The sequence below is a fragment of the Silurus aristotelis genome (genome assembly GCF_946808225.1).
Source record: "Silurus aristotelis genome assembly, chromosome: 14".
NCBI lineage: Eukaryota > Metazoa > Chordata > Actinopteri > Siluriformes > Siluridae > Silurus > Silurus aristotelis.
The window spans coordinates 28,893,131-28,911,365 of NC_139587.1; the positions used below are offsets into that span (position 1 = coordinate 28,893,131).

The 18,235-nt window shown below is 40.9% G+C and overlaps 2 protein-coding genes across 3 annotated transcripts in view; one reads left to right on the forward strand and one right to left on the reverse strand.

Moving 5' to 3' along the window:
* The first annotated feature begins 4,047 nt into the window (after positions 1-4,047).
* Positions 4,048-10,675, forward strand: gal (galanin/GMAP prepropeptide). Of its 2 annotated transcripts, XM_083560042.1 has the most exons (7): positions 4,048-4,452; positions 4,565-4,645; positions 5,758-5,812; positions 7,080-7,151; positions 9,933-10,019; positions 10,256-10,327; positions 10,406-10,675. In XM_083560042.1, exons 2-7 carry the CDS (start codon positions 4,565-4,567, stop codon positions 10,465-10,467), a joined length of 429 nt encoding a protein of 142 aa, XP_083416168.1. In that variant the 5' UTR covers positions 4,048-4,452; the 3' UTR covers positions 10,468-10,675. The 2 variants fall into 2 exon arrangements, with proteins under 2 accessions (XP_083416168.1, XP_083416169.1); XM_083560043.1 differs by lacking the exon at positions 7,080-7,151.
* Positions 10,676-14,357: 3,682 nt separating this feature from the next.
* LOC310737122 (C-signal) overlaps positions 14,358-18,235 on the reverse strand; it is a 7,054-nt gene continuing 3,176 nt past the window's right edge. The window contains exons 3-6 of the mRNA XM_083561303.1: positions 17,418-17,605; positions 16,289-16,456; positions 16,041-16,151; positions 14,358-14,879 (exon numbers count right to left, since the gene is read on the reverse strand). Of these exons, the coding sequence (XP_083417429.1) occupies positions 14,766-14,879; positions 16,041-16,151; positions 16,289-16,456; positions 17,418-17,605 (581 nt within the window). The 3' untranslated portion in view covers positions 14,358-14,765. The remainder of the gene's footprint in view (positions 14,880-16,040; positions 16,152-16,288; positions 16,457-17,417; positions 17,606-18,235) is intronic.

The following is an 18,235-nucleotide window of genomic DNA, read 5'->3' on the forward strand; positions in this document are numbered from 1 at the left end:
ATACACTGGCCACGCCCCTTCACTGAGACTGATACACAAACCACGCCTTTCACTGAGACATACACTGGCCACGCCACTTCACTGAGACTGATACACAAACCACGCCTTTCACTGAGACATACACAGGCCACTCCTCCTTCACTGAGACTGATACACAAACCACACCTCATTCACTTAGACAGACACATGCCACGCCCCCTTTATGCAGACAAACGCACAAGTCACGCCTCCTTTACTCAGACAAATACACAGGCCACGCCTCCTTCACTGTGTCTTATACTTAAACCATGTTTCCTTCACTGTGTCTGATACATAAATCAAGCCTTCTTCACTGAGACTAATACACAGGCCACGCCTCCTTTACCAAGACTAATATACAGACCACGCCTCCTTCTCGGAGACTAATACACAGGCCACGCTTTTTTGACTGAGATTAATGCACAGGCCATGCCTCCTTTACTGAGACCTATACACAGGCCATGCCTACTTCACTGTGTCTTATACACAAACCACATTTCCTCCACTGAGATTAATACACAGGACACGCCTCCTTTACTGAGATGAATACACTGACCACGCCTCCTTTACTGAGACTAATAGACAGACCACGCCCCCTTTACTGGGATTAAAACACTGGTCACGCCCCCTTTACTGAGAATGATACACAGGCTACGTTTCTTTAAGTGAGACTGATACACAGGCCACGCCTTCTTTACTGAGACTAATAGACAGGCCACGCCTCCATTACTGAGATTAAAACACTGGCCACGCCTCCTTTACTGAGATTTATACACAGGCTACGCCTCTTTCACTGAGACTGATTCATAGGCCACGCCTCCTTTGAAGAGACTTGGCAGGAACATAGGCCACACCTCCTTCACTAAAACACGCCTCCTTCACTCAGACTGACCGGGTTTAAAGATGAGTGTGTGAAAAGCGTCTTATTAGAAGCATAACAGTAGTTTTATGTGAATTATGGGTCAGTGCTAAAGAAAACAGGACGTCTCTGAGTAAACAGAAGTAAAGACGTAAGGATGAAAGGAGAAATGATGTGAGTCATGGTGTTCAATGGCTCAGGTGAATCATGGACGTTCCTTTGTGGTTGTCAGTGTTCTGGATGCAGATCTTCTCTGTTTAACATTTTTAATTCCAGAAGCTGCTATGAAAATAAAACAGCGCTAGTCAGTCTCGATGCTAATCGCTTTATCCTGTTGGCTCCTAGACATTACAGTGACATCATTACCTTGTATTCACAGGCTGGCAGAGACGTCATCATCGCCATTAAGTAAAGAGCACAACAGAGCAGAGAAGCTCGATTTATTACATCAGAATCAGAAACTCAGCTCACAATCCGGCACGTCTGCGTATACGCAGGTTTGTGCACGTGTTTTTTATCAGTAGATTTGGTGATGTTTTGAGCGGAACTCTTTACGTGTGAATAAACGTGTGAATTTATACGTGTGAATAAACGTTTTCCTCATAACGAGTCACGTTTCACAGCTACTCACTGTCTCTGTTTATTTATATCCGTGATCATGGTATCATATTTTCTCTAAAAGTTAAATTATTAATTATAGACTGTTATTTTCTTTTTATTATATTCTAAGTGAAAAGCTTCCTTCTTCATGTACCCTAATTAATCCTGATGATCACATTTATTTGTAAATTACTATTATAACATCATATAGACTCCATACGCAAACTCCATCATCATCATCATCATCATCATCATCATCCTTCTCCTGCTCACTGTCTCTATTTTAATCCAGTACAGGAAGTTTAGCCAGAGGTCACACTGCCTTTAGAGACGTTTCAGCACAAAGTAAATCGTACACTTTGATTACATGTTCACTCCTTTATCCTAAGGGTTCATATACAGCGTTCCCAGAACATCACAATCATTACGTGTGCACCTCTTCACTTTATTTACACGTCTAATTACCATGTCACACGCGTGTCCGAGTGCGGATCTGAAATACATGTCGGCACTCTGTAATAATCAGCTATTTAATATAATTAGCATGACTCGCTCCTCCAGGGAAGCTTTAGCATGATAAACGCTTTTTATAATAAAAACACAGCTGGCAACAAACACCAGTAACACTTCAGACATTTCATTATATTTTGAATACACAGTAATAAAGAAGCAAAGTTTATTTTAAAAGCATAATCTTTTATATAAGCCTTTACTTTATATTATATTACTTCATTATTACAAACTGTTTACATGCTGTTTACATGCTGAGCTTCCTGAGCTGGTCCCCCGGGCCTGTTCAGGAAGCAGTCACAGCTGCAGGGGATCTCCCCAGCTGTTCTGAGAGGGTCGGACGCCAGCCTCAAGAGGCTGGTTCCCCGATTAGACTTCCGGGCAGACGGGGTTATGGAAGCTGTGGCTGTGGAGCCTGAGGGGGTGCAGTTCCTAGCAGCTGGTCTCTCTACTGAGATAGTAGAGACCATTCTACATTCCAGGAACAGTTTGCCACAGTATTGGCTCCGTCAACCCTGAAGGTTTATGTGTCCGCTAGTGGGGCAGTCGCTGGGGAAACACCCCCTCGTGACATGTTTCCTATGCGGCATCCGGGGCTGAGACCCGGGATACGACCCAGAGTGCCTGTGTGGGACTTGGCCGTTGTGGGGCCCTTCAAGTCCTTGGCCAAGGTGGCCCTTAGGTATCTCTCAGTTAAGACCACTTTTCTCCTGGCAATTTCTTCACATAAGAAAATTAAGGGGACCTACAGGCTCTTTCCGTGGCCCTATCTCTCCTGAACTTTGCCCCTGGCATGGCCAGTGCTATCCTTTACCCTAAACCTGGGTATATGCCTAAGGTGCCTACGGCTTCCTCATGACCTGTCATTTTGTGAGCAGTGGTCACATACCTCCACAGGACGAGTCCGTGGATGAGTCCGTGGAGCTGTTCGTCTGTTATGGCCCTCATAGGAAAGGTTTCCCGGCTAATAAGCAGACGCTCAGTAAATGGTTCGTGGATGCCATTTGTCTGTGTTATGAGTCCTCTGGTCTTCCCACTCCTTTCGGAGTTCATTCCACCCAGGGTATAGCAGGCTTTACAGCCTGGTCCCCTGGAGTTTTGCTCTAGGACATTTGTAAAGCTGCGGGCTGGTCCACCCCGCTGACCTTTGTCAGGTTTTATGACCTTGACCTCCAAGCCACTCCCGGCTCCTCTGTCCTGCATGCTGGTTGTGCTCAGACACACTAGGTAGGGACTGGTCAATATGGCGTGATTGGACACTCAAAGCTGCATCAACGGGCCATACTTCCTGCATCCCTGCAGCGCTTACCTTTTCCTTTTTCAGAAGCTGATGTCGCTCCCATCGCACTCCCATTTTGTAGCTTCCTGGTTTGCGCGACGTCACCCTTATTGTTACACTGTACATTAGAACCCAATTCCTGTCTCCAATTACACTGTACATTAGAACCCAAGTCCGGCCACCAGTTACACTGTACGTTAGAACCCAAGCCCCGCCCCCAATTACACTGTACGTTAAAACCCAAGTCCCGCTCCCAATTACACTGTACATTAGAACCCAAGTCCCGCCCCAATTACACTGTACGTTAGAACCCAAGTCCCGCCCCAATTACACTGTACGTTAGAACCCAAGTCCCGCCCCAATTACACTGTACGTTAGAACTCAATTCCCGCCCCAATTACACTGTACTTTAGAAAACCAAGTCCCGCCTCAATCGTCCTCTATTCCATTGTAACACAATATGTATTTAAAAGAATGCAAAGTTTATTATGAAGCTGTTTTTGTTAAATGAAAGTAGAGTATATGGTAAGATTAGTTCCCAGTGTATTTTATAAAAGACACGTCAGTTGGGACACATTGTCCTGAGAAATAAAACCATTTGAGTGTGAGAGAGAAACAGGAGAGAAACACTCGCTGTGCTCTGAGACAAAACACCACGTAGAGATCAGGTGTTTCTGCATCAAGGAGAAGCCCTGAAGATCTGAAATCTTTTTCTTTTTCCTTATATGAGCAGAAAGTTTTCATTTCATTATAAAGTATTCAATTATTCTACACCTGGATTCTGAATATCGACTAAACTTAGCTTTCATTCCATCCCACGTCTCCAATATGAACTTAAAGAAAACTGATTTCTTTAATGATGTTATGGGTTTATGAATCTGGTTTGAGTCCAAACCCCAACCAGGAGGAAGAGGAAGAGGAAGAGTTCATAAAGACCTGAATAATAAACTGTGATCTTTAGTAATTTAGTTCCATAGAAGAGAAAGAGAGAAAGAGATTGAGGGAGAGTGGGGGTTGGGGGGGGGGGTCCTGAGGTGGAGTTGATGTGTGTGTGTGTGTGTGTGTGTGTGTGTGTGTGTATATATGAAGAGGTAACGAGTCGCTCAGAGCATCAGAGAGACGAGCTGCAGAACACAACCATCCCTTCACTTCACCAGAACCAAGACACAGAGAACCCATTCTCAGGGTGAGCGCTCTTCTCCTTCCTTCTTCTCCTCTAACTCTCTTTCTGCAAACACACACATACCCACACACGTTTCTTACACACCTTTTACCAGATTTTCTTTTCTGTCCTGCAGATGCAGAAGTGTATTGGTGGTGTTTGTTTCTCGCTGGTGTTCTGCGCAGTTCTGACTGAAACTCTGGGAATGGTCATCGCGGTATGTCTATCTTATCTTATCCCTCACACACACACACACACACACACACACACACACACACACACACACACACACATACACACACACACAGAATACTGATGATTTCATTTTGTTGAGTTTGTGCACAATTACAGAAAACCTAAACGAGCGAAACAAAAAAATTGGGAAAGTAAAAGATTATTGTAAAATTCAATCACAAATAATTGAGTTTTTATATTAAGAACATTTTTATTTGTCTTTTTTTTTTAAATAGTTTATATTCAAGATATTAAAGAAATATTTTCTATATAAGTTTGAATATATTTATTTATACATTTAAATCAATATAATTATTATTCCTGCATACATTTCCTCTAATTTATTATTTATACATTGGACATGATGTTAAAAATAAAATGATTATAAACAAAACATTTTTTTAAATAATTTTGAAGGCCGTCCCTAAACTTTATAAATAAATAAAATGTTTGATGTTAAATCCCCGTTGTAATGCACCAATAATAATAATAATAATAATAACAAACATCATCATCATTATAATTTTATTGTCATTAGGTAATACATTAATCAATACAGATGTGTGGACTGAGCACACACCTGTATTTACATTAAATGAATTAAAAGTGAATAAAAGTTGATTTATTTAGGAAGTTTTACAGTAATAAAAGCAGCCGTGTTTCTGAGATGATGTTAGTTTTGATGTTTGAACTCCTGCATGTGATTTCTGATTATACACTTCAGAATTATATATTAACACAATTATATAGAACAGAATGTATTATTTATAATATAATAAAAATGTATTATGATATAACATCATAGCTGTGAGAATAAACACTGTAAGTCTGTGTAAAGTGGATGAAGTGTCAAACCTAAATGCAGAATTAAATCTAAAAATATACTTTTAATAAAATGAATATTATCTGTATAATAATAAATAACAATACCAATAATATTAAAAATAAATAAATAAATAACAGTGCAGCAGTTGAGTGTGTTATTTAATCTTTTTGTCGTTCAGGGGAAAATCACCCACAGTTTATTATTTGAAAAGAAATAAAACAATAATTAAAAATGATTTTTCCTGTAAATTCCTGTTTGTCTCCGTTCAGGCGAAAGAAAAGCGAGGCTGGACCTTGAACAGCGCAGGATACCTGCTCGGTCCCCGTGAGTTCACACACACACACACACACACACACACACACACACACACACACACACACACACACACACACACACACACACACACACACACCACTTACCTCAGAAAGTTTAATTGATGATGCAGTTCCTGTTTTATCTTCTGCGTCCATGCGTTTGCTTCTCACATGCTAACGTAGCTAACATTACTGTAAACACGTTTCCTTCAGTTCTCAGTATCAGACTCAAGTAGGGGGCGTGGCCTGACTTTGTTAAAGCAGAGTTGTACATTAGAAGTGTGTGTGTGATGAATGACAGCACAAAGTCTTATTCCTTTTACACCACAGAAACTATCACTTATCATTTAATAAACACACACACACACACACACACACACACACCTATTTTAGTTTACTGTTGTCACGTGCGTTATAGCAGCTATAAACATACACTACAGCATTACCACTGACTGATATAAAGCACTGACACTGAAGACTCCTTCCCTACACGTCTCTGTATAATCAGTGTGTTAGTAGTCGTGTGTGTGTTTTACATGTCCCCGTGAACAAAGTGTTACTATGGAAACCATAAAATATCAGAGCTGCTGTTTCAGAGAACTAATCACAACCTCCTGACCAATCAGAGCGCAGAACTTAATTCACTCATCAATGTGAATGTGTGTGTGTGTGTGTGTGTGTGTGTGTGTGTGTGTGTGTGTGTGTGTGTGTGTGTGTGTGTGATGTTTAATTTGTACTGTACATTTATTGTACACACTTGTATATATCTGTTGTATAATTGTTTTACACACACACACACACATACACGCACACACACACACACACACACACACACACACACACACACACACACACACACACACACACACACACAAACACAAGTTAAGTGATGTACTCTGGGTTTTGTGTGAGGTGTATTTGTATATTTATACAATACACACATACACACACCACACACTTTGGGTGGCTTACTAAGGTTTGTGTGGTTTGTAATGTTGTGCGTGTGTGTGTGTGTGTGTGTGTGTGTGTGTGTGTGTGTGTGTGTGTGTGTGTGTGTGTGTGTTTGGGGGGGGGGATTACTTCACTGTGTGTAAAGTAATTTTAATTTGTCCAGTTATGCCCCCCCCCCCCACTTAAAGATGGTAGGTGATCTATGGTGTGTTGTGTAGTGTATAGTGTGTGTGTGTGTGTGTGTGTGTGTGTGTGTGTGTGTGTGTGTGTGTGTGTGTGTGTGTGTGTGTAAGCTCAGGTAAATTTGCCTCATCCGTGTGTTTCAGGTCGTATTGATCATCTAATACAGATAAAGGAAGCTCCCAGTGCAAGGGGGAGAGAAGAGCTGCTTGGTGAATGTAAGCTAGCTCCTGCAGGTCGCTAACGTCAGCACGGGGAATTGCTCTGTGTTTATAGTGCGCTCACTCGCTCTCTCGTGCCGTGTGTGTGTGTGTGTGTGTGTGTGTGTGTGTGTGTGTGTGTGTGTGTGTGTGTGTGTGTGTGTGTGTGTTAGCAGTGTAGTATTAGTGTGCAGCTGCTCTGTGTGCCTACACGAGGTGAAAAGCTGCAGATAGAAACATAATCCCAATAAAACCAAGAACAGATTATAAATGAATAATTAATCAGATTAAATCATGTAGATATTAATAACTAATTACACCAAAATTATTCATCTAAATATTTTACTACTTACAGCAAATACATTTTAATATTTAAAAATAAAAACACACCCACAGTTTCTGAGTGTTTTCTGGTGTGGGAGAGACGTGTGCATGTTTCTTTTCTTTCTATGCAACAAACTTGCTAATGTAACAGTACAAAGGGTTTTTTTTTACCAAACAAATCTGTAAATGTACAGAACTTAATTTTTACTGAAAAATCTTCCCTTAGCTCAGTGCTTCTTAATTATTTTCTGTTACGCCCCCCCTAGGAAGAAGTAAACATTTCGGGCCCCCAGACTCTCCGCCGCGACTGTAAATAATATCGTCTGTCAAATAAAAAAACTAATTTTAATCCTTATTTAAACTGTAAACATTTTTGGACCATTTGATACTGAAAAATAAAATTAAATATATCAATAAATAATAATAAATTCAAATGGATCAGCAACGATTGTTTGCAATATTCGGCATGTTTTTGTTTACGTTTAAGCGTCTGATCAGCGTGATCGGGGTGTGACGTCTTTAAGTCACGCCTTCATTTATTTGGCTTCATGCTGTTCACTGCAACACTTTTAGACCCAGTAAACACACTGGTCTTTCCTCGTCTCCCACCATAGTCACACTGAATCCAGTCGCTACATGCGCTTTATCATATTTCCTCGTCTGAGCTTTCAGGAGACTTACGTTTGTCTCATTATCTCCGTCTCTCTCCGCCTTTCTTTTCATCCCTGTTAAAGATTTTCCACGGTGTCTCTTAAGGGTTTGTTCTCTGCACTTCATACCTCCTGCTCTGTGCTGTGTGCTCTTGTTTGGTGCAAAAAAAACGTACTCCCTGCGGCAAAAACACATGTTCCCCAGGGTCACCCGCGCCCACCCTGGCATCTCTCACCCTGATCACATCTTCTCTCCTGTTCTACACCTTACACACGTTCTTCTGGTAGAGACACAAACGTCAGATTTGGACTCCACAGAACTTTCATCCTCTCATTCACTCTCACATTCCTGTGTGTTTTTGCCTTTTACCAAGTTTGTTGCATAGTGTAGAAACAAAACTAACATGCAAGTGTCACCATAGAAAGTAAAAGAGGAAGGTAAACTTTTCACAGACAGCGTACGTGTAAAGCAGCTGTGAGTGTCGTGTAGTCAGACTTTTATAAAAGTAAATAAAGAAGAGTGAAGAGTGAAAAGTGATAGAGGTATATGGAACTGCTCGACTTGTTATAAAGCTCTTAAACTCTTTTTCTACCAAATAAAATCACTCAGTTAATGTGAGTGTGTTAAAGCGGCAGTGTGTAAAGTGTTCACGCCCTCTGCAGGCCAGGAGGTGAATTACACTCACATTTAAAACATTGTGCATCCCTATCAGCCTTCCTTAAATTGGAAAGGGGCGGGGCCGAGCAGCTCGTATTTGAGTTGGGGGTGGGGCCTTAAGCATCTTGTATTCTGACTGTGAGGTGGGGCAATAACCAAAATTAATAATTGAACAGGATCTGTTATGGGTACGTAGTTTATATTATGCAAGATAAAATATGCAGTTTATTTATAATATTAAAATTAATAAGGTTACTTTGTTAACTTTTACAAAAAAAATTTTTTAAAACTTTTATAAACTTTACAAACTTTTAGAAAGTTTAATTTATAGAAAAATCTTGTTTGTATTATTTCCGTTTTCACACTAAACCTTTTACACTTTAGTTTATTTAGCTAACAATTTAGAAAGATTAAAGCTACCAGTTCTGCATGAGCTAAATCACAGACTTGTCCCAGTAAACTATATTAGCCCCGCCTTTACATTTTAGAGGCCACACCCCCAAAATAGTTTAAGGTGTAATTTATAAACACAGTAAAAAACTGTGACTATGCTGGTGGCTGTATGCTTTGATTGCTTGTTAGCAGTGTTAGCTTTGTGGTGGGTTTCAGCTAGCTGGTGTGAAGACGTGATTAACTCTATATAATATTATATATTACACAGTGGGGGAGGGGTCTGGGGTCAAGTGTGTGCGTTTAACACTGATATTTTACTCCAAAGCACCGGCTTCCGCTCCTGTCTGTCTCTCTGTGCTGTAAGTCGTTTATTCTCTCTTCTACTTTCTGTCTGTCTATCATTCCTTTCTTGTCCTTTCTCTCTCACTCTCTCTGAGTCTTTCTTTGTTACCCAATTCTTTTTCTCTTTTTTGATACTCTCTCTCTCTCTCTCTCTCTCTCTCTCTCTCTCTCTCTTCTCTCTCTCTCTCTCTCTCTCTCTCTCTCTCTCTCTCTCTCTCTCTCTGTCTTTCTGTGCTTGTTGCCGTGGCGATGATAATAAACCCCCGAAAGCAATTCCGAGTGACTGAAGCCCTGCAGGTTGCCTGAAAACTGGTGCATCATGTTACTATAATGCACCTTATTTGGATTAGATGGGTACAGCTGTAAGTCTATGTGTGTGTGTATATGTGTGTGTGTGTGTGTGCGTTACATGTGCTTGTGTTCTGTGATCAGATGGCATCGACAGTCACCGGATGCTCAGCGATAAACACGGTCTGGCTGGGAAGAGGAACATGCCCACAGAGGACGACATCAAATCCGGTAACACGATTATGAGTTAATAGTCAGGGGGCGTGGCCTAATATTTAAACGAGCACAGTTGATTGACATTTAGGTCACATTAATACGTAATGACGGTAAAAAGATCGTTAATAGTCATGAATGAGATGAAGCGTAAGCGAGAGAACAGCTAAGTGGGGCGGGGCTTAGATTTTCTACCATATGACTGACGTCATTGATGTTTACAATTTAATCGAGTGTTCTTTTGTCCCCTGAAGATGCCCTGAGAATAGCAGATGAAGACATTGTGCACACCATTGTAGACTTCCTGTCCTTCCTGAAGCTGAAAGGTGGGCATGGCTTATCCGTGTGAAAACCTTAATCTGTACGGCAAAATATAAAAAATTGATGTAGCATATGTGTTTTAGAAATGGGTGCTCTGGACAGCCTGCCCTCCTCCCTCACTTCAGAAGAATTCACTCAGCCCTGAGCCTCTGACGTCTCTCCTCCCAACAATCTCTGACCTATGACCTCCGACCATCTGCAAGCGATACGCGTCCGTGTTCTTTTTGTCGTGTGCTAACGTGTAACTCCGCTGACTGATGTGAACAATAAAAGTCGCATTTAACTCGTGCTGTCATGTTTCTTCAAACGCCGGGGTTTCTCTCTCTCTCTCTCTCTCTCTCTCCCCCTCTCTCTCTCTCTCTCTCTCTCTCTCTCACACACACAGAGTGATGTAATCATCATTATGATACAGTTTGTAACTTTTAAAAAAATCTGACTTCTCTGATAATTAGCTAACAGGACGCAAGCATGTGGTACCGGCCTGAACCATCAGGGGGCAGTGCTCTGTGTATACACTTTTACACCGTACTTATTTCTAGCAGGAACTGTTTTATTAGTGTCATATGACGGTGTGTCATGTCCCGGTTACACACAGATAAAAGCTCTATCTCTCTTCTAAATACACAAACTCACAGATTAACATGATTGGCTGGAGTCATTGTGATTGACAGGTAAAAGAGTGTACTCGTTTCTCACACAGACATCACACAATCTTACCCTAACCCAATCTAACCTAATCTTATCTAACCCTAACCCAATCTAATCTAATCTAACCTTAGTCTAATCTAACCTAATATAACAACTCTTTCTGCTGAGGAGACTAAGGTCTTTTGGAGTGCAGGGAGAGCTACTGAAGACCGTTTTTGACTCTGTGGTGGCCTCAGCCATCTTCTATGGTGTGGTCTGCTGGTGTAGCAGTCCTGGAGATTACTCTGGACACTGTACAGGAGGTGGGAGAAGGAGGATGGGAGCTAAACTATCATCATTACTGCAGATGTCTCTCACCCCCTGTATGAAACAGTTTCCTCTCTGAGCAGCTCCTTCAGTAACACACTGTTACATCCTGAGTGTCTGAAGGAGCGAAACAGAAGATCTTTTCTCCCTGCTGCTATCAGACTTTATAATCAGAGCTGCTCAGTGAACCAGTCACCAAAATACACACTGTTACTGTTTCACTGCAATAATAACAATAACAACGTTTTTATGTAATTAATGTACAATAAGAATAATTTAAAACCCATGTGCAGTATGTCTGATAGCGTAACTGCTTACTCAGCGTCTCTTTTTCCTCTCGGTATTTATACATTGTGTTGTGTATAAACTGTATACTGTATTATGTTTCTCTAACCAATCTAAAATAATCTAACCTAACACAATCTAATCTAATCCAATCTAATTTAACCTAATCGAACCCTAACACGATCTAACCCAATCTAACCCGAACCCAATCCAACCTAATCTAATCTAACTAGATCTAACCCCAACACAATCTAATCTTACCCTAACCTATTCTAATCCAAACCCAATCTAAACTAATCTAATTTAAACTAACCTAATATAACTCTAACCCAATCTAACCTAATCTAACTTAATCTTACCCTAGCTAACCCTAACACAATCTAATCCAGTCTAACCTTATCTAATCTAACTCTTACCCAATCGAAAATAATCTTACCTAACCCTAACCCAATTTTACCTAATCATATCTAACCTAATCTAACCCTAACCCAAACAAACCTAATTTACTCTAACTCTAACCCAATCTACCCTAATTTACCCCTATCCAAATCAAATCTAATTTAACCCAATCTTACCAAGTCTAATCTAATCTAACCCCAACCCAATCTAATCTAAACTAATCTAATCTAACCGAACCCCAACCCAATCTAACCCAATCTAAACTAATCTAATCTAACATAACCTAAACCTAACCCAAGCCCAACCTAAACCAATCTAACCCAGCCTTTAACAAATCGATTCTTATCTAACCCAAACTAACAACACCTAACCCAATCTAACCTAATCTAATCTATCCCTAGGCCTATCTAATCTACCCAATTCTAACCCTAACCCAATCTAAACTAATTTAACCTAACCTTAACTCTAATCTAACCTAATTTAACCCTAACCCAATCTAACCCAGCCTTCAACAAATCGAATCTTATCTAACCCAAACTAAAAACACCTAACCCAATCTAACCTAATCTAACCTAATCTAACCTAACACATGTTCATTGTAATTGTAATTTAAATTAATCACATCGATTATCCTATAAATTAATACTTTTCAAATGTGTTTAATACTGTAATTAACATGGTGGGGGGAGTGGTGGCTCCAGCAGTTAAGGCGCTGGGTTGCCGATCGGAAGGTCTGGGGTTCAAGCCCCGGTATCGCCAAGCTGCCACTCTTGGGCCCTTGAGCAAGGCCCTTAACCCTCTATGCTCCAGGGGTCCCTTACGAGGGAAATATCAAGGTCCGTGACGTCGGAGTGACGTGGGGCCGCCTTCCCGTGGGCTCACCACCTGCAGGAGGGACCGTAAGGGACGGTGCTGTGAGGATTGGGCAGCAGTCGAAGGCGGGGGTCTGCTTAGACTGCTGCCCCCGCGACCCGAATTACGAATAAGCGGGAGAAAATGAATGAATTAATTAACATGGTCACGGACAAATATTGATGCTTTATGCAAATGTATGTTTATTATTAGTGAAACCAAACTTTAAAACTTGTAAATGTTTTAAAGTAATGATGTTTTTTTTTTAATAATGTAATTCATCAGGACACGAACTGGATATAATATGCTATGTTTCCACACGGAAAGTTTTAATTGCCGGAGATGTGCATCATGGCAGATTTTGGTGCTGATTTGAGACTTGGTACAGCAGTAAAACAAATGTTTGGTGATTTGGTCATTTTTAATAAAATTTGTGCTGTTAAAATTAATTTGCATTAACACATTCATGTTGACAGCCCGAATATACAGTGGCAGGTCCAGTAAAGTCTTCTCTCCTGCAGGTCTAAACACTATCTGAAGCATCTACATTTACAGCCTAAATTCTAATATTTGTTCCAGGAAATTTTATGAATTTATCCCATCAGTTTCTTCTCTTCATGTCGTGGTGTTTCTCTCGGCTGCACTGCTTCAGTACGTGTATGTGGAGGTTAGATTTTTTGTCCAATCAGATTTCAGCCTCTATGTGCGGCCATGTGAATCTAATCTCCTCAGAACCTTCAGAATCAGTACTGCTGGACTTTTACCATCGAGAATATTACCAACAGCTCTGTTTCTTTATCCAATCAGATTTCAGATTCTCCTCACAGAGCAGATCACTGGCCCAGAATAGCGTCAGCATTGTTCTGTCCTCTGATTGGTTGTTCAGAGGGAAACTGTTACAGCCGAGTTCGACTGGTAAAACACGTGTGTAGCTCTGCACACGTTCATACATCTGAGTTTGACTTTTTTATACCTACGGAGGAAGAGAAATTGATGTGGACTCAGACACTTAAAAATCCATCCAAAGCTAGACATAGTGAGGAGGTCAGTAAACCCTGAAGCTCGCTAGTGTGTCTCAGCCTCTGGGGGGCGCTGCACATTATGAGTCTGTATCTCTGGTGAGTAGGTTGTGTTTTATTTACATTTTAATGTTTTTGTCATGTTATTAGATAAATATTGATTGTGAACTGCTCCAGATGTTGTAGGTGCACAGTTGTGGTTGTAGTGTGGAGGTTTGGAGTGTAACTGGGTTTGCTGGTTTAGTAAAATGGTTTTCACCTCCAGATGTGAACCGTCTCTCTGTAATGCACGTGTTGTTATATTGTGTGTTTATATTGTATTGATGTTTTTTATAATTGTGATGTGATAGTGGTGTATTAAGAGGTGGATTAAGTCGATTACGTCCACACTGAAGGCCCAGGTACCAAATACACGACCCACCACTGCAAATATATATACACACACACACACACACACACATATATATATATATATATATATATATACAGTATAGATAGATAAACAGATAGATAAAGCAACATACAATTTTTCTAATGCTTTAATTAGATGTTTATTTTCAGTCCACACACGTTTGTTTGTAATTCGTGAGAATGGAGATGTAGAATAGACCATCATTTGAGAGGTCATAGGATTAACATGTGATTTTAAACTGTAAAACAGCAACATGTTACTGGCTCCAACAAGAATAAGTAGTTTATTTCACATCACACGGGTTTAACATTCCCAAACTATTAGAAAACTAAATGCAGGTGATTATGCAGAATGATCAGATCAGATCCAGGAAATTACACTGATTTGGTTACATTCATTAATTGTTTGATTTTAAAATCCGGCACCTGATTATCAATTATTGAACTCCATAAACACTGAGAGTAAATTACACTCCCTTGCTGTGTGTGTGAAGGAGTCTCAGACCCTCCATCAGGCGTCTCGTCACCACGGCAACGTCTTTCCCTCGTAATCCAAAAACTGCCCGTGATCCTTTTCACTCAGCGCACACACTACAGCTAGGAGAGACGAGATGCTCTGCTCCGGAGTCAGAGGAGCCTGCAGGAGATCACACCAACATTAACTCCATTATCACGACATCACACACTGTAGGGCCAAACGTATACTTTTCCTCACAGATGTGGTTCTTCTTTTATATAGTGTGTTTTCTTTGTTAATTTTTATCTTCTTCTTCTATCAGCTGCTCCCATTAGGGGGCGCCACAGTGGATCATCCGTCTCCATACCCCCCCTGTCCTCTACATCTGCCTCTTTCACACCAACTACCTGCATGTCTTCACTCACCACATCCATAAACCTCCTCCTTGGTCTTCCTCTTTTCCTCCTTCCTGGTGTCTCCATCCTCAGCATTTTCCTACTGATATACCCCATGTCCCTCCTCTGCACATGTCCAAACCATCTCAATCTCACCTCCCTCACCTTGTCTCCAAAACGTCCTACATGCACTGTCCCTCTAATAAACTCATTTCTAATCCTGTCCATCGTCGTCACTCCCAACGAACATCTCAACATCTTCAGCTCTGCTACCTCCAGCTCCACCTCCTGTCTTTTACTCAATGCCACTGTCTCTAATCCATACAACATCTCAGGTCTCACCACAGTCCTATAAACTTTCCCTTTCACTCTCACAGATACTCTTCTATCACAAATCACTCCTGCTATCACTCTTCTCCACCCACTCCACCCTGCCTGCACTCTTTTCTTCACTTCTCTAACACACTCTTCATTACTTTGCACTGTTGACCCCAGGTACCTGAACTCCTCCACCTTCTCCACCTCTTCTCCCTGCAACTGCACCCCTCCACTGCCCTCCCTCTCATTCACACACATGTACTCTGTCTTACTCCTACTGACTTTCATTCCTCTTCTCTCCAGCATGTACCTCGTCCTTTAACCTGTCCATCACCACTGCAAACAGTAAAGGGCTCAGAGCCGATCCTTGATGCAGTCCAACCTCCACCTTGAACCAGTCTGTCGTTCCTACTGCACACTTCACTGCTGTCACACTGTCCTCATACATGTCCTGCACCACCCTCACATACTTCTCTGACACACCTGACTTCCTCATACAGTACTTTTTATGTTGTGTACTTCACTCCTGTACATTGCAATAAACATATCTTTATATTTTATTATTTCAAATTTAAAACATATCTTTATATTTATTATTTACTAATCAAATAATGCTGGTGTTTTCTACCTGTTTTCCTCCCATGTCAGTCTGAACCCAGCCGGGGTGAACCACCGTACAGAGAATCCCATCATTCTGCAGATCCACCGCTAAACACCTCGTCACCATGTTCAGACCTGCCTGGGGTGGGGGTGAGGGGGGGGGGGGGGGGTGAGTGTGTGCATGTGTCTAAGTTTGTGTGTGTGTGTGTGTGTGTGTGTGTGTGTGTGTGTGTGTGTGTGTGTGTGTGTGTGTGAGAAAGAGAAAGAGCTAGAGACCTTGGACACTCTGTAAGCATAAACTTTCATAGCAGCGAATTCTCCCCAGTTGAGCTCCACAGAGCCGAGGAGAGACGAGATGTTAATCACCGCAGCTCTGTTCACACTCATCACTCCTTCATCACACACTGCTCCTGCTGCTGCTGCTCGTAATAACGGCAAAAACGCCTGCAAAACACACATGCAAACACACACACATACACACACACACACACACACACACACACACACCCTCATTTACACTGTACACCTGAGGAGGTGAGGGGCCAGGGCCTTGATCAGGGGCTCAGTAAAAGCCAAATAAAATCTAACTGGTGGTGCTGGGATTTGAAGTCACTTCTTGCAAACTACATGTTGTAATTACCATCTTGCAACTTACACATACACACACTCTTCCCAGAAGGATTATGCCTTGATTGCATTGAATTCTGGGAGTATGAATTTGTCCACTTTTACTGCACTCCTCATTAATATGACGTTCTATCATCTCATCTCATCTCATCTCATCTCATCTCATCTCATTTTATCTCATCTCATTTTATCTCATCTCATATTATCACTAGTGATGAGTCGTTCCTAATTGAATCGTTTATTTTGTTTAATTTTGAACGAGTCTTTAATGTGACTCAGAAGAATGAGTCGTCTCAATAAGGGATTTGTTCATGTTCTACTGGATGCGCATGAGCAAAGCGTCGCAAAATCTCTGTAGATTATGTACAGGAAACAGAATTGAGTAGTTCATCTCTCAACTCTTCTAATTCGAGTTGTCAGACGCTATGCAGTTTTATATATATATGTAAATAATTGGAACTACAGTTAAAATTGGTGTATGTACATTTTATTTTATTTTTGATTAAAGAAACAAAATAAACTTTTTTTTTAAAGATTTGCTCATTTTGATGAACCAGATTCAATGAACCATAAAAATTCTCAGAGAACCAAAAAAAAAGAACTATAATTTTCCAAATACGCCAACAATAACACCAACAGCGCCCCCTGGTGACATCAGCAAAGGACACCACCTCTCCGTTTTCACACGGATCATTAAACACACAACAATTATTTATCATAAACAAACTAAAGGTGTTTTAGGGCAGAGTTTAACCACAATAAGGTGTAATTTGTGTACCTTAGTAACAAACAGAGGAGAGATGGTGTTGCTCTCGAATGTCTTCATCATCCCCTCACGTGTCTCTGAGTTCAGGTCTGAGTGAATCAGGATCCCTGCATTGTTGATCAGACAGTTTACGCCTGAGGGGCCCACGATGCCCGACACCTGCTGAACTGCTGCTTCAATACTAGCATCGTTTACCACGTCTGCCAGATCACACACACACACACACACACACACACACACACACACACACGACAGGATCAATCACAGGAAAATCATCATCACAACACACACTTGATCTTTGATTACAGTTTTTCTCAGTTGTTTTGCAGCGTTTTCTCGAATCATCTTTAATATTTGCAAATCAGTGAAGTGAATTTCTCAAAACAATGTGTACAAACAGCACGACACAAAATCCTCAGTTCATCTCTCAGAAGTAAATATTAGTGTTTATGAACATCTCATTCCCATCAGAATGAAAAGTCACAAACAAAATCATCACAATGTTTAGTCGTGTTCTCAGTGTGATGCTGCACAGTTTCAGTGTTTCTTCATATAAACTATGTTTTGGATCACAGCAACTAAAAATGCACAAAATTTCTCTTCCTTCTGTTTGACATCAGAATTTCAGCACAAATTTATGAATTTAACTGTATAATTGATTGATATTGATTGTAAGAGACCGAACAGGATTCACACTTTTACTGTTCACGTGTTCGTTTGTTTTTTAGTTCATCCATATTCAGATGTTATAATTCTGTGTTTTTCTCCGTCTGTACTCAGTCTCCAACTGAAGGTTCACCAGATTCACCTTTGACCTGTTTTAGAGAACT